At 42.0% G+C, this 17,539-nt stretch overlaps 1 protein-coding gene across 4 annotated transcripts in view; it reads right to left on the bottom strand.

Moving 5' to 3' along the window:
• Nucleotides 1-13,742, bottom strand: part of SHC3 (SHC adaptor protein 3) — a 55,049-nt gene extending 41,307 nt beyond the window's left edge. For 2 of the 4 annotated variants that reach the window (XM_053408161.1, XM_053408164.1), the window contains exon 1: nt 11,328-13,356. In XM_053408161.1, coding sequence (XP_053264136.1) covers nt 11,328-11,849 — 522 coding nt within the window. In that variant the 5' untranslated portion in view covers nt 11,850-13,356. The other 2 variants (XM_053408162.1, XM_053408163.1) reach the window with 2 other exon arrangements.
• Between the last annotated feature and the right edge of the window lie 3,797 nt (nt 13,743-17,539).

The raw sequence follows: 17,539 nt of genomic DNA, 5'->3' as shown, positions 1-17,539 counted from the left end.
GCTGGGTGACCTTGGGCCAGTCACACTTCTTTGAAGTCTCTCAGCCCCACTCACCTCACAGAGTGTTTGTTGTGGGGGAGGAAGGGAAAGGAGAATGTTAGCCGCTTTGAGACTCCTTAAAGGGAGTGAAAGGCGGGATATCAAATCCAAACTCTTCTTCTTCTTCTTCTTCTTCTATATATATACAGTATATACTATGGTGTAACCTTTTGTGGAATGGAGTCCAATTCATCAGATGGAGTGGACTCTGGCTCGTGCAGACTTATGCCATAATAAATTTGTCAGCCTTTAAGGTGCCAAAAGACTGTTGTCATTGCTGCAACAAACTGGCATGGCGTCCCATCTGGAAATTGTTCTAATGAATCAATACCTCTCTAATGGCCATTTCTCATTATAGACTGTACTTGAATATGTGCCCTGTCCTGGATTTAAAAAGAAAGGGAGGAAGCAAAAGAGATGGGATGGAAAGTTCAAAAACATAAAGCACCATCCGGCAGGAATTTGCCACCATAAATCCCCATTAAACTGGAAAACGGAATAGGTAAAGGTAAAGGTACCCCTGCCCGTACGGGCCAGTCTTGACAGACTCTAGGGTTGTGCGCCCATCTCACTCAAGAGGCCGGGAGCCAGCGCTGTCTGAAGACACTTCCGGGTCACGTGGCCAGCGTGACGAAGCTGCTCTGGCGAACCGGCACCAGAGCAGCACACGGAAATGCCATTTGCCTTCCCGCTATAAAGCGGTACCTATTTATCTACTTGCACTTAAGGGTGCTTTCGAACTGCTAGGTGGGCAGGAGCTGCGACCAAACGACGGGAGCTCACCCCACCGCGGGGATTCGAACCGCCGACCATGCGATCGGCAAGTCCTAGGCACTGAGGTTTTACCCACAGCGCCACCCGCATTATTGTTATGTACTTTACTGTTCAAAAGCCAACAAGAATGTTATGCTTTGGCTGTAGTGTCAACTCAGAAAAACAGCAACTGCTACAATCAAATGACACAGCATTGAAATGTTTTCAGATTAGATTAATTTTTTGTCTACTGTTCTTTTTGTAATTGTTTATATTAGGGTTTTAGGTACCGTGATACAATGTAAAAACAAACAAACCAAAAACAGTTACAGTCATATCTCGGGTTACAGATGCTTTAGGTTGCATTTTTTTGGGTTGCAGACCCACTGAAACCCAGAAGTACCAGAACGGGTTACTTCCGGGTTTCGGTGGTCGCACATGCACAGAAGCACTAAATCATGCTTTGCACATAAGCGCCAAGTCGCAACCCGCGTGTGCGCAGATGTGGCAGTGCGGGTTGCGAACATTGCGGGTTGTGAACATGCCTCCCGCACGGATCACATTCGCAACCCGAGCGTCCACTGTATAAAGTAAGACAAAAGAAACAAATAAGTACTGGAAAGAGGATTACGTACAAATATTGAGACAATTGACTCACGTGGAAAATACATATATATCATTGAATAGGAATGAGAGGATGAAAAACGTGAAGAAGGGAGGCAGAAAATCAAGTAAGAATGTCTTATAGCTTAAACTACAATGCTACCTTGGGTTACAAACTTAATTCGTTCCGGAGATCTGTTCTTAACCCGAAACCATTCTTAACCTGAGGCACGCAATTTCGGTTCTCATCCTGGGGCAAAGTTTGTAACCCAAGGTAGTATTTCTGGGTTAGCAGAGTCTGTAACCTGAAGCGTCTGTAACCTGAAGCATATGTAACCTGAGGTACCACTGTATATGCTTTTACTCTTCTCCTGTGAGGTCGTCTAATTACATCAACTTGCCAGCTGAGTCCCAAAGCTATGAAGATCGTTCTGCCACTGAAACATCTACGTACGACCAGTCACAATGGTCTCACCATGGACCCAATACGACAGTTCCTAGTTTATCATTGGATCTGTTACTGACACCTTGTTCCTGCTCTGATGCAGTTGCACCAACATCCTGCAAACTCTTTAAAACAGGTGCCCAGTAAAGAGGTAACGCATTGGCAGAACCCTATCGGATTTTGTTGCATGGCATCAGAAGCCATTTCAGCACAGCAAACGTTGATGCAACGATTTCCCCTCTGTTGCTTATCAAGGACGTTTAGGGGCAACGCTAGTGGTAAACTGGGCTGGGAGGACAAATGGTACTCTTTAATGGATGAGTTCAATTCCAGAAATGACTTCTTTGAAAAAATCAATCCCCACAGTGCACACATTTTGATTCCCTGCCTCCCCCAGTGCATTAGAGCTTTTTTTCTTTTTTGTTGGCATTTTGCAATGCTTGTGATCAACCCTTTGTCTGTTTGGTTCTTTTAAATAAATATAGCTTTTAACTAATTGGGTTATTGCTCAGATCGCTGCTCCAGGGAGCACAGTCCGGCGGCTCAAGAGCCCAGCCCAGCACTGATGCCACGTCAAATCCGTATCCAGCCTTGGAATCGCAGGGCAGCCTTGAACAGGATGAAGCCTTGGAGGAGCGAAGCAAGAACAGGCCCAAGAGAAAAAATGCAAAAAGCAATATGTGTAGTAAAGAATTATTGCTGTAACAGCCAAAGCTAAAGGAAGGGATACCAGAACTGATTTGATTAGCACAGCAGAGAAAGGAAATGGTTTTACTGAATGCTGCAGCAGAAACGGATGTGGGGTTTTTTATTTAAAAAATGAAACAAATTTGTACTTAAATATTATACTTCACCTATCACAAGATAATACCAAGGGGGGGGGCAAGTTCCCATACAGAAACACCAGGATGCATTGTTTTATACGCTGTGCATAGATCCTTCAGAAACCAGGACATATTTTTGAATTCTACTGCGTGGCTATGAGTCAGTGTGTGTTATTTTAGGCTCTCCTTTAAATAGCACAAAAACTGTTTGCAATTAATTGCCTGATCGATGTCTGAGGCGGTAACGTGTAGCATTGCACTTCAAACACTTCTTAAGAATGCACTATAAATAAGTGATAGCAAAACCATAATAGCAACTATTGGACGATGGTTGCGATGTAAAAGAGACGAGGGAAGAGAGATGTAAGCCCGTGCAATATTCATTTGTGCATCAGTTCAAAGTACAGTAGTTTGGATCTCGTGTCCAGGTCACTTAAGGAAGTTGGGAGTAGACTTGGACCAACTGACCTACCTTAAGAGAACAGCAGCAAGAATTAACCAAAGAGACAATCGGCAAAGCCATCTGTGTAGACGGCAAAGCCATCTGTGTAGAAATGACATGTAAATGGTTTGCAGTAACAACTATTCCCATCCCTCTTTGCAAAGCCTTGAAAAGCCTCTCTAGAGAGTGGGGAAGCCTTCTGAGCCCTATGGAACGAGGTGCAGGGGCTATTGGAGATGCTGGAAATTGCCTGAAATTGGTTGGAGGATCACCCAGCTATCATTTCTGTAAATCCTTAGCAAAAGGAACAGCAACAATGATTTAAATCGCATCATCAGTCTAATAAATTGCTTTACAAAGTAACAGGTATTGTGTTGTTGTTTTCAGAAAGACACACCTCTCTGCTTCAAGCAACTTACAATCTAATCACAAACAGCAAAAGGAAACATTGGGGGTGAATGAAAAGAATTATAGGCCCAATTGTATTAAATTACTCTCCCTGGTCACACACAGAGATTGCTATTTGTTTTTGCAGTAGGAGTTTCCGGCAATGTTGGGTGGACAATTTTCTGCTGAAAAACGTCCAGGGCTAGATTCCCACCCACCTACCCACCCCCGCCCAGCTTAGTAACAATGAATGTGTGCCAGCTGTAAATACAATATTAGGCAAGTTTGGTAGTTTCGAAGTTTTTGGCCTGTTTGCTAAATACAAGTAAAATAAATATGCCAAACACTCCCTGGTGTTCTCGGCTGATTCTGATGGAAACTGGCCAATTTCCTATGCAAATTAGCCTTATTTTCTAGTAAACCCTCCACGAAACCCACAGGATAGAAACCAGCAGCAAATGATCAAGCAAATATAACAAACTCACAGCTGTACGAAAAGTTTCAGATCTAGCAACCCTAGAGTCGGCCACGACTGGACCTAATGGTCAGTGGTCCCTTTACCTTTACCTTTTAAAGAAGACTAGACACAGAACTCCAAGTGTAATTGCACCGTAATGGCATTATAATATTTTTTATCCTTTTTCTAATATTTTATAACATTGAATTTTCCCTTTTTGCAGCATCAATTCACTGGGTTGACATCTTCTTTGAGCTACTCTCTACAGCCCAGAGATCCTTTTCCCGGTAATTCAACACAGGCTCAGGTCCCAACATCATATATAGGAAATTTGGACCTTCTGCCCTAATACATTACACATGCTTTCGCTGAACTGCATTTGCTACTGTAATACCCTTTCACTGAGTTTTGTTTGTTTTAACCACCTTGAATAGTTTGGCATCATGAGTCTTCTGTAAACTTGGCCACCTCGCTTTTTAAAAATTGGAACTACATTTATCAGTTTCCTGTCCTCAGGCACAGAAATCAATCTTAAAGACAAGCTACATTTTTGTTGTCGTTAGAAGATGAGCAAGATATATATGGATCCAGTGATTTGTTAAGTTTAAGTTTGTCAATAAGGCATATTCCTTCATCTCTTATTACCAGTATTTGTCTCAGTTCTTCAAGCCTCTTCCTAAAAATATCAGTTATCTGCCCTGTCTTTTTCTGTAGCAAAGAAAGACACAAATATGTTCCTCAAATTCTCTCCTCCATCCCTTATTGTCTGCTTGGGCCAATTTCCCCGAAGTTTGTGCTTGTGATCTAGTTGAGATTCCTGCCCTTGGGGTTCCTTCCAACTCTACAGTTCTATGATTCTATGATTTGGGCAAGACATTGATTTCCTGAAGGAAGCCTTCATTCCTATAATAGCTTCCTTGACTCTGCTGGTGTCCTCTTGGACTGCAGAGCAGGGTTGGGGAGAAATTCAACTCAGTTCATACCTAAAAATGAATCTACCTAATTCCTGCTTTCTGAAATAAGACAGAAATTGAAACCTAGCATTCTCTTGAAAGTCACACTTCCTTGCATGTTGCAGTGTGCTTCTCCAGTCAAGTAATGTATATAAAAGTGCATATACTAATGTAAGGTGTGCATAAAAATGCACATAGTCCTGAAAACAGCATACAAAAATGCATTACAAAGAAGGGAAATTTACTTTGCAAAAATGTGTAAGTTAGGGAAAAATTGCACTAAAATCCCAATGAATTTTTATGTGGATATATATATATATATATATATATATATATATATAGGCAAACTGATATGGAAATGTGGAGAAGTGAATTTCAGATCTAAGAAACTGAAAGAAACTGAAACAGACTGATTCAATCATCCCTCCTGGAGAGCACATTTCCTAATCTGCACAGGTACACATTCTACCTGAGCTTTTATTATTATGATTTTTAATAACCCCATCCCCAATACTTTATGGAGAGTATTGGTTTAAAGACTCGCTCAAGGCAAATCTTTAAAAATGTAGTATAAACACCGACAACTGGGAAACACTAGCCTGAGAGCACTCCAGTTGGAGAACAGCCTTTACCAAAGGTGTCATGGACTTTGAAGAAGCACAAACTCAGGACAAGAAATGTGCTAAGAGGAAGGCATGCTTGGCAACTCCATGACCAACTCCCTCTTGGAAACCAACGGCCCCACTGTGGAAGGACGTGTGGATCCAGGACTGGCCTCCACAGTCACTTACGGACTCATTGTTAAGACCGTGTTCATGGAAGACAATCTAACTCAGCCACAGTTGATCACCAAAGTAGAAGAAGACTTTATGGAGAGATGTGGTCCTCTGACCATTCTTTTCAGCTTCCTTTTTACCAATCCCTTCGTTGTGAGTAAGCTGCCACTTTTGAAGTCAAATGCAAATTCCTTGGAAATTTTCCGCTTACATATATATTGAATTTAATAGCACAGTGGCCATGGGTGGTTCAGCAATACCTACATCTCACAATACAGAGCAATACAGAGGATTAAGTCCATGTTCATGTCCAACAACTTTTATGGTGAGCCGAGACTATCTTCCCCAACCGATTGTGAGAAGATGCAAGTCAAAGAAAATTTATAAATAGTCACTGGTAGTGACAGGAAAATCTGTTACTTTTGGTTCCTCTCAGTTTCTCATTTTTCCAATCTTAACTTCAGATCTTCACATTTCCATAACAGTTTGTGATTTCTTTTTTCTTTTTAAAGCCTTCATGAAAATTCATCAGCATTTTAGTGTGAATTTCTCCTAAATGCTGTTTTGCTTACAACCTAAAATGTGTCCATTTAAATGGATAATTATTTGGCCTCTGTTTTGTGCAACGGTTCTGTCATTGCTAATGTGCGTAACATTCCTCACAGAGAACATTTCTAGTGATGCTCAGGACGGTTAACATACATGTTTAGCATCCGATTAACATATTCATGCCACTTTAAAAAAAAAGTGTCATAATCAGAGATAGTGATAATGAGAGATACTCTGCTTCAGTTCAAACTCAGCCCGGATGCTAATTTCTAACAATTATCATTGCAAACCAGGTATTGTAATTTTTCTACTTCTTCTCCAGTATGGTTCATAATATATGCTAATATGCATCTCTCTCCTTTGAATTTGCCTTCAACATGATACCGTGCTTCAGAAGTGGTATAATGTCTCAACAATGTGTCAGGCTTTTTAAAACCTTGGTTCTTAATAATTATATATTCCAGCTTCAGGCTGCAAGCCTATGTAGTTATGTGATTATTTATTTTCTCTGTTGACTGATTGATGTAGGGCTTTTTTTAATCCCACTTTTCTTTAATTAAAACACAAACATCTTACAGACACACCAGGACCACTGAAATCAGCAAGATGTATGTATACTTAACTGTGTAGTGATCTGCAGGTAACTTCTTTTAAAATATCTCTAATCATTTACACTAAAAGAAAGAACTAAAGCAGGAAGTTATACACACACCACACACAGTGCTTTTTTCTTAAAAAAAATGTTTAGGGGCACTCTCATTTTGACTCAAGAAAATCACCATTTTATAGTTCAAATCGGGGAAAATAAATACAGTAAATGGACAAAAGTACACAGATTTACAAAATGTTTAGGGGTATGCGTACCCCCCAGAAAAAAAGCACTTTGTGTGTGTGTGTGTGTGTGTGTGCGCGCGCACACACACACACATACTTGATAAATAGATAAGATGCCAAGCTAATTTTTATCCATTCTTCATTTGAAAGAAAGATTGTCTCATACAATATATGTGATTAGAAAAGTCTTAACTGCCGCTCAGGTCCAGTCACAGGGAACCTCACGCATAACAATTGGTAGCACACCCCCATTTTCATTATAAAGCACGTCCAACTTGTATAATCTGGTCTGCGCGAGCACCGGGATGTGGATGTATGTTCAAATGAGCATTTTCATTTTCATTGACTAGGTGCCTAGAAGGTTGATTCCACGAGTGGATTTCTCTTGTTCCATTTTCCCCGTTTGCGTGTTCAGACCCAGAAACCTTCCCCCCTAAATAAATTCACACTTGACTCAAATTTTGGTTTTGGTTTTTGGCAGAGTTTAGGCCACAACTTTATTGATTACAGAAAGTCACTGGTTGCATAGGCTCTGGTTCGACTAGCTCCCTGCCTTGCAGGTAGCGCTGACCCAGGGTTCCAGCATAGGTCAGCCAAGGGTGAACACCTGGATAAGCGGAAAGGCAGGAACAGGCTATTTCTGCCACCCAAATGCCCCCCCGACTCAGGCACGGGCACAACCTCCTCACAGGGGTTGACCAAACCATCAAGTCCCTGGATTCCTTTAATGGAATACCCTTCACATAGGGATGGCGAGAGCATTCTCCCATCCCTATCACCTGAGCCAGAGCCTATCCGCAACCTTACAAGTTGTGACGATTTCCTACGTGGCAGGCAAAATCCAAATGGCAACAGCCAATCAGTTAGGTGGGGGGAATTCCTGCCATGCCCCTGTCCCAATGACAGACGACACACAATGGCATAGCAAGGTCAAGCACAAAGCCCTAAAAATAGGGAGAGGTGGGCGGGTGGTCCGATGCACGAGCCAAAAGAGGAAGCTCTGGGTCACGTGCATGGATATAAATAGGTCCCTCGAACTGTTTGGACTGCATCCCATTGGCCAGATTGCACCCAGCTACAAGGGATCTACCAATCGGGTGTTGTGGCTGACCAACCATACCGACCCACAACACAGGGTGTCGGTTTCCAGGTCTCACCACAATACATGCCCTCTTCAAGGGAGGACCTGATATACCATATGAACTAGCATCTTGCATTGCACGGTGAATTTTGAATGTCTGCTCAGAAAATTCTAGAATTGCTTTGGTTCCTCTTACCACTGAATTGTCGGGAACTAGTGTGTCGAACTACACATTTATCAAAAAATGGTCCATTTTGCTCTGTATTGTTAGCACTGACTTTGACACTGTTAGCAGACACTGGAAATGAATCAGTAGATATTGGAAACGAAGGAAGATTTTCCCCGAGAAATTAGAAAGCCAACGGTGAAGGAGAACTAGAAGGGGCACGAAGTTCAGCTTCCCCTCTTTATTTGTTCTATACCTGGAACATCTGCACATCACATTTTCCCTTTACCAAATAACATTCTTTCACAGAACATAAATGCGAACTATGCCAAGACTCTTGTCATCATCATTTCTTAGAATGTCTATGAATTTTCTATTTCCTTGGTGGAATTTACTTTGCAGACCAGTTGAAGTCAAGCTACCCACGACTCCTAACATTTAATGCCAAAGAAACAAACAATGCTGTTTCAGCCAACAACATATTATTGTTACCTTGTTACCACACTGGTATGAATACATCTATCCTTGAAAATGGGGGGATAACATTTGTATTTTTAAGCTTTCCACTTTAAATTGTTTTGCAAGGAGCATAAAGCTCTCATACATCACCATCCAAAATCAAATACTAGACAGTATAGCTACCTGTCAAAATGTTTTAAAAGCCAGGGCAATATGACCAAACTTTTAGAAAATGTCCACCTTTTTAATCTACTATGATTATGTCTATAAATAAAGCATGGCGGACGAGACGGGCGAGGAATTATGAAAGCATAGTTGACAAGGATGGAGCCTTGTGTTGAATTCTCACAATTTCTATTGTGGAAAAGGGTTTGGCAAAATTCATATCTTTCTGAAAGGAGCCACCAAAGTACTTGTAGTTTTGCTGTCACCTGTAAAATTATAGCAGTGTTGATAGTTAATAATGAACTGCCCTTTCAGTGTACCCTGCCTATGTGCCGGTTTTGAAATTTTGATTGGACGTAATCCCTAAAATACAAAAATGTTTTTAACATGAGAACTTCTATTCTCATGCGTGCGAATGCTGCACTTATAGATGAAGAGTCAGATATAATTAAGAGAAGGTATAACCTAAGAAGAATGGCTTCCGTTAGGTGCTTTATGATCAGTAAATGAGCAATACAAAGATTTTGTCCATCCACGGCGTCATGCCTATTAGCCGGTATTTTTTTATATATATGTCATCATGACATGACTTACATTTGACAGTTTATATATCACTGGAATCAGTATTGTGATGTTTGTATATTTCTTGCTTTCTTCTTAGTTCTCAAGTGATCCTGTAATAATCCCTAAGCCCTTGTAGTCACATCGTCTGTCTACCGACAGTGGCCTGGTTCCCATCACCCTTTCCGAGGTGCTATAAGTGCTGTAAGCTATGCATGCTTAGAACTTACACTAACCACAGCTGGGTGAGAGCCATCGTCTCAAAGGTACTATTACCAGGGTTTGTTTTCTCAGCCAAAGCTCACAGGAGCTCAGTTCCAGCACCTCTCAGGTGGACGCCATTGCCATTCTAAGAGAAGAAGGGAGAAGTTTGTGATGAGCTCCGCCACCTCTTTTTCTAGAAAAAGACGACTACCACACTGACTACCACCACTAGCAATCGTATCTTGCCAACCATAAAGCACAAATATTGCACAAGTTTCTGGAATCAGGTGGATTTTGTGGGCAACAAAATACTTATATGACAGAGAACAGCTAGTCTGAGGCACAGTGTCAACTTACATGCCTCCCTCATTGTCAAATAGCACACGGTATGTTCTGAAAGGTAGCGGTGAAGATCTTATTTCACCTCATGTGCTGTGGTCATTTTAATATGGGAGAGGGGAACATCGCCCTTTTTGGAGATGCTTCTTAATGAACCCACTTGTAATTACCATCGTCAAACAATCCCCACACCTCTCATGTCTGCCAAAAGGACGCAGTCAAGATAGATATTTAACAAGATATTTAATACAAAATTACAACCAGTGGGACTAAGGTTAAAGGTTTGCACATTATAGCACTACTTGGAATACTGTCGCTTTTCCCTTTGAAATCAACAGATCTCTCTCTCTCTCTCTCTCTCTCTCTCTCTCTCTCTCTCTCTCTCTCCATATCTATAAAATTTTGGCTTAGTCCTTTAGGATACAACAAATTAATGTTGCTGAAAAGCAGTACAGTTACACAGCAAAGAATTTATTGTTTGACAGAGTGATTTTTCAACCAGGTAACGGAGCACACATTGAAATCTCTAGTTGCTACAAAGTAAGCCATCAGTCTCACCATAATGCCCTACATTCTACCTGGTTAGAGTACACTTTTAAGAACACTGAAATATGTCTCAGCCATATTGGCCTAGAAATACCCTGGGATTTTTGCTCTGCACCTAAACTAGCAGCGTGCTGAAAAGAAATACTGTTAAAAGTGGCTGAAAGACTGTTATGTAAAACAAGACTGCATTTTATCTGCACCAATTGGAAAAAGAATATTCAGGTTTGCAAAATATGACAAATACTGCAAGCTGTGGCTTTTTCTCCACCAAAAACCCCAAACCACACACATACACTTGCAAATGAAACAGACACACACACACACTGAAGATATTTCATGCTTGAAATACGGCAAACGATAAGCACAGGTTCAATATGAATAAACTCTTGCTTCTTCTATTAAACCCGACATATGAGAAATCATTATGCACAATAAATTTGCCCTATTCTGGGGGAGAGGGAAACTGAAGACTTTTGCTTTAGAAATATTCCTTTCCCACTGTTTTAAATCATGTTAACTGCCAACGAGTCAGCATGCATGCTTCCTTAATTAAAACAAATTAACGTGGATTTCTGACAACGTCTTTCTGCTCTTAACAATCTTTGCAGTGCTTCCAGAAATGAAATGTGCCAGGAGAAAACCTTCCAGCCTGCCTACCTGGCTGCTGAAATAAGAAAAAGGTTCCCCACCACCATCACCCTCCAATTGATTAAAACAATAGAATGGAAAAGAAAACAGACCAACCTTCACAATGTACGTCACTCCAGGTCCCAGGATCTTCTCGTTCGAATGCAGCCACCCTTGGGAGACTTTGCTGGCAACGTTGCTCCCTTGATTCCAGTCTTCGCCTCCCAGGTTCATTTCCTCTGACCATGTTTTTTTCCCTGTGTTCATCTTGCTCTTGTCCTGCTGAGAAGACGGAGTGGCAGAGGCAAGGTTACATGTGTTGTCTGAAGCCTCTGCTGCCGAGCTCCCCTGCAACTTGGAGGCAGCAAGCTCCTTCACTGCAGACGAGAGGTTCTTGATGCCCGAAAGGCTGCCTGAATGGGAGAGTTTCAGGTGGGACACTTTGTGCATGAGAGTGCAAATGGCGGTGGGTCCATCTTGGTCCTTCTGGAGAACCTCAGGAGAGACCAGGTACGGCGATGGTGTTGACGTTGGACCAATTGATGAGACCTTGCTGTTCATGGACAAGTTATGGATAAGATCGTCAACCGATGTCACCGAATCATTCCTGAAGCGGTTATATTTGGTACGTTGAAGCATTCCCTTCTATCACGAACCTTGCATATGTTCTGACAAACCAGGGAACTCCTGTGCTAACATAGCAGGTGATCCAGAATATCAGCGATGGATAGTGAACATTTGGCAATGGGGCAAGATAATAATATTTTTTAAATTGCTATGAATTTTTAAAAGGGATTTTTGCTTAAGGTTCCATGGTCAAGCTGGGTGCAGCGATAGTTTTCTGTGCAAGAGAACGATCCCAGTCCTGCTCAGAGCTGCCAAGTCTCTCACAGCAGAAGCATGACTCACACAAATGAGAAGGACCCTTTTCAACAAAAGGCTCAGTGAACGCTGCAAATCACTTCCTGTAGGGGGAAAAATCCACCCACTTACAGCACACTACCACCAATCAATTCTCAAATTTCCTTTTCCTCTCTTAAACAGATTCTCCCCCATCTTTCCTTCCTACCCCATTTTTGCAACCATAGGTGAGTGCCTGCAATAGTTCCAAGTATAACTGCGGTAACCTCCCCACCACCCAAACTACTTTTTCATTTTCATTTTTTCCCCTTCTGTCCTGTTCTGATGACTTTATACAGCATGCCTTAGTTAGGCAGGAATAAAGTAACAATTTCATGAACAACGTTCAGGCAAACCCACCAGCATACAAATACCTGTAAAGGCTTCCATAATACACAAGAGGATTGCAAATTCTGTGTGGGTTGAGAAATTTAGATGGTAAATAATCTAGTCTTTTCCTTTCAGGTAAGCATTAAAATTGTGCTGCTCTTTACCATAATTGCCACATTGCAGTTTTTCTTTAAAAACCGTGATGCCATTATGCTTTTGCTTTTTTCATTTCCAAGAGGAAAAATATCTTTGGGAGGGTTTTTTAATGCACCGTTACACTAAAAACTTTTGGCTGAGCAAAAAATGCACCCACCCGTGTGTTTGGTGGCGGGGGGGGGGGAGTGTGGCAGTGGCAAGAGGCTTCTGAAACAAGGTTGCTTTTTCTCTCACAATTTAATGCAAAGGAGATCTTAACTTTACCTCTCGATACTAAATTTAAATCTTGAAAGCTAAGAAATACGAGAGGATTATTCAAGAGTACTTAAGGCAATGAGCTGATGCCTCACTTTCAAAAATGAACATGAATACAAAAGGAAATGCTTCAATGCAGTCATAAAATACACTTACTTGAAAAGATCCTCAACTCACACACCAAATCCCCTGATTTGTTGCAGGCATGCAAAATTTAACATTAGTCTGACAACCCAATATTAACCATACACTAAAGGACTGAGGTTTGTTTAAGCAGTGTATGGATTTCAGTTACTCATGCTGCAAGAAAACAGATTCAGAATGGCACCGCAACTTTTTGAAAAGCAGATAAATAAAACTGCAACATGCAAGTCAACAAATTTCCCAGAGGGTAGCCCACACTCCTTTTTCGTACTAAAGGCTTAAGTACGGAAAATGCATCAACGCAGTAGCATGCTTCACTGCACGTATTTTATGAGAAGAATTCATGATACATAAATGAAGGCAGCACCTCTGATCCCAGTAGCGATGAATGAAAATGTCCTATTCATTGTAAAAGCAGGTTTCTAGTGATCTGCAGAGTTGCTTTTCAGCACACTGCAAACCTGCTACAACATCCAAACTGCATTCATTCCCCCCCCCACTCCGCCTCAGCTTCCTCCTGCTACCCTAGCAACAGCAAATATACATCGTATAGATCATTTCTGGTCTTGTGTTCAGCAACAAGCCGGAATCTCTGTCATTCAGAAATGATTCCCTTCATTAGAAGTAGATTTTTTAAAAAAACAAAAAAACCTGGAAAATGTGAATGGAATTCTCTGTATATCTGAATGAAAGAGCTGGCTAGCATAGCAGCATTTCTGTGAATGAAGCCCGGCCTTGCAGCCTTTGCCAGGCAATCCCTTGGATGCTAAGTATCTCAGCCAATAAGAAACAGTCTGGATGACTCATTCAACAAAGACTCTCTAAATAGTGGAATCTTCCATTTCACACACAGGTAGAATTTATATATACACATACACCAACTTCAAAAGATATAAACATGACCTTCAAATCAAAAATACACACTTGTTTACAGAAGGTATTTCAAGCGATTTTTATTTTGTTTTATTTTTTACAATGTGTATTTGTACTGTTTGGGTGGTGATGTGTTTCACCCCTCAAATAGTCATTCAGTTGGTTTAGGCGTCCTGAGGATAGGAACGTGATCATACATACTTAGATGCCTATGAATTCACATCGCCAGGTACACTGGGGAAAATTCGGTCATGGGTCAGCTCCCTTGTAAAGAGAAGCTAGAATGTTTGGTACTTTTCAGTTTAGGGACAAAAGGTGGTTAAGGACAAAAGTGATGTTAATAAAAGGGTGCTTGGTGTTGGGATAATGGATAGAGAGAAGTTATTCTCCCTCTCTCATAATATTAGAACCTGGGTCATTCAGTCAAAATGACTGGTCCAAGAGTCGAGGCAGATAAAAGGAAATATTCTACATGGTACATTGTTAATTTATGGCATTCAATGTTTTGAAGGCAAGTACAGACGCGGGTGGCGCTGTGGGTAAAAGCCTCAGCGCCTAGGGCTTGCTGATCGAAAGGTCAGCGGTTCAAATCCCCGTGGCAGGGTGCGCTCGCGCTGCTCGGTCCCAGCGCCTGCCAACCTAGCAGTTCGAAAGCACCCCCGGGTGCAAGTAGATAAATAGGGACTGCTTACCAGCGGGAAGGTAAACGGCGTTCTGTGTGCTGCGCTGGCTCGCCAGATGCAGCTTGTCACGCTGGCCACATGACCCGGAAGTGTCTGCGGACAGCGCTGGCTCCCGGCCTCTTGAGTGAGATGGGCGCACAACCCCAGAGTCTGTCAAGACTGGCCTGTACGGGCAGGGGTACCTTTACCTTTACCTTTACAGATGTCAAAGAGAACAACAACTACCAGACTTTTAGAAGACATCTGAAGGCAGCCCTGTTTAGGGAAGCGTTTAATGTTTAATAGGCTATTGTATTTTAATATTCTGTTGGAAGCCACCCAGAGTGGCTGGAGAAACCCAGCTAGATGGGCGGGGTATAGATAATAAATTATTATTATAAATTATTATTATTATATCAGGAACCATGGGGAACCACCTATTGGTGGTTTACCCTTACAGGACTCCCTGCAGGAGTAAGATACAGTCTGTTCAATTTCCAATGCCTAAGCCAATACCGCTCGCATTCTGTGACCAATAAAGTTGTGGCCTAAACTTTGCCCATTAACCATTAACCTAATATACTGTGTACATGTGTCATTATTCTTCATGGGGCGGGGGGCTTGTGGTCTTGACACGCAAGTGGTCCCCACTGGAGAATTGGTATGGCCCTGGCCCCCGTCTGGGCATGGGCAGGATCCACTCTTTCTGGAGCCTTTGAACAGGATACAATCACCCCTCTAACCAAGACTAAGCTTACCCAATGCCTATCTGCATTACACAAACAAAAATGAAATATTTTACAGAGTGGTTTTTTTTATGTTGGATCCTTTGTAGTCCAGAGAAAGATTGGGCTAGGCACATGCCCACCCTTTATTTGCAAGGCAGATTATAGAACATCAGAGAAAATTAATCCATCATGGCCTCTATATGGTTAAAATGTGCTGCCTCTCTTTATGGGTGCAAAATATCTCTGCCATTCAGTTTTTGCCTTTTTTGCAGCTGTTAAAGACCCAGGCACTTTTCCTGGAATCATTCCCACCCCCCATTAAGATTGGTAAATGACAACTTTCTAAGACAGATTTGAAAAAACTTTGGCCTTCCAGATGCTGCTGAACTACAACTCCCATCATCCTTGCCTGTTGGCCATGCTTGCTGTGGCTGATGGGAGTTGTAGTTCAGCAACATCTGGAGGACCATATATTCCCCACGCCTGCTCTAAGGCCTAGATGCCTCTCAAAAATTTGTTGTTGTTGTTGTTTAGTCGTGTCTGACTCTTTGTGACCCCCTGGACCAGAGCACGCCAGGCACTCCTGTCTTCCACTGCCTCCCACAGTTTGGTCAAACCCATGCTGGTAGCTTCGAGAACACTGTCCAACCATCTCATCCTCTGTCGTCCCCTTCTCCTTGTGCCCTCCATCTTTCCTAACATCAGGGTCTTTTCCAGGGAGTCTTCTCTTCTCATGAGGTGACCAAAGTATTGGAGCCTCAGCTTCAGGATCTGTCCTTCCAGTGAGCACTCAGGGCTGATTTCCTTCAGAATGGATAAGTTTGATCTTCTTGCAGTCCGTGGGACTCTCAAGAGTCTCCTCTAGCACCATAATTCAAAAGCATCAATTCTTCAGCGGTCAGCCTTCTTGATGGTCCAGCTCTCACTTCCATACATCACTACTGGGAAAACCATAGCTCTCAACAATTACACTAAAGATAATACCAATAAGAAAAAAAATTGGCAACCATAACAGATGGAACAGTGGTCCAAAAGATCAAGAAGCCAAACTTGTCTGTGGAAGAACTAGGTTCAGTTTCCATGTTGACAGCACCATAGATTCAATATGTGGCCTTGGGCAAATGACATTCTGCTCAGCTTTGGTTTTCCATCTGTAAAAGAGGAAAAGGCAGCAACCTGCCTCGTAGGACACCTGTGAACACAATACTGGAAAGCGCTTTGCAAAAGAATAAATACTGCCATTTGAGAGGATGGTAAAGGTGGTTATCGATGCATGAGGCTGCAGAGACTTCCCTGGCAAAAGGAAAAGAACAAGGAAATGGAGAAATGTCACTACGACATTCTCTAATTCTGTCTACTCACATCCTTGTAGGTTACCAAAAATTGATCTGCATGTCACAGTGGATGACTACTGAACATTTCAAAAATCGATTTCTTTTCTCTGTGCCTTTAATAAGAGCTGAACTATCTACCTGAGCATCCTGAGCACTGGAAAAACAGAGTTCACATGAACCTCTGGTGAGTTCTGTGGGGTGGGAAATGAGTGTTGACCATCATTGATGACTCCTGACTTTTAAGCAATTATTATTATTATTATTATTATTATTATTATTATTATTATTATTATTATAAAATAAAGCGAACACAAGCCCTCAGTCATTTTGATGTGACTATTCCTTTCTGCCCACGCACAGCACGTTTCATCTGACACACATGCACAGCCATGTGAATTTCCAAAGGCGAATCAGAGCCGCCATCGGCATCAGGAGAAAAAGCTGTTGCTGTTGGGCGTTCTGATTCAAAGCATTCCTGAGAAAAAAAATTCATGAATGGGCTCGCAGCATTCAGATTTCTCCACCCTGGACGTTTGGGTTTATTCTCATTGGATGAGAAGACACCGAACAGTTCTTAGGTTACCGCAACAGCAAGAAGCAAGAAGTGGATGGGAAGACAACATTGCCTTTCTCTTGTCTCGCTAATTCAGACTTCTGTATTACAATAAAGCAGCCTTGCAGCCTCCCCCTTTATATGCACTGTATCCATGGCAATTTTGTTGCTATGGGTGGGCCCAGTACACACACCGCTGCCTTATCTGGCTTGGGAAGTTGCTCCTCTAAACGGACAGATTAGCAATAACTGCAGCACAAATGCGGCACAGAATCCTTAGATCTGGCCTTGCAAGCCATTGTCAATGGCTCCGAAGCCTTGCTGAGGTGTGGGCTCACGCTCTGATTCCAATTCCTGGGAGATAAACCATCACACCAGTAACGAATGCACGTGC

This window comes from Podarcis raffonei, chromosome 11 (assembly GCF_027172205.1).
Source record: "Podarcis raffonei isolate rPodRaf1 chromosome 11, rPodRaf1.pri, whole genome shotgun sequence".
Lineage (NCBI taxonomy): Eukaryota > Metazoa > Chordata > Lepidosauria > Squamata > Lacertidae > Podarcis > Podarcis raffonei.
The sequence above is the reverse complement of the archived record's forward strand: the minus strand, read 5'-3'. Positions and strand labels throughout refer to the sequence as shown.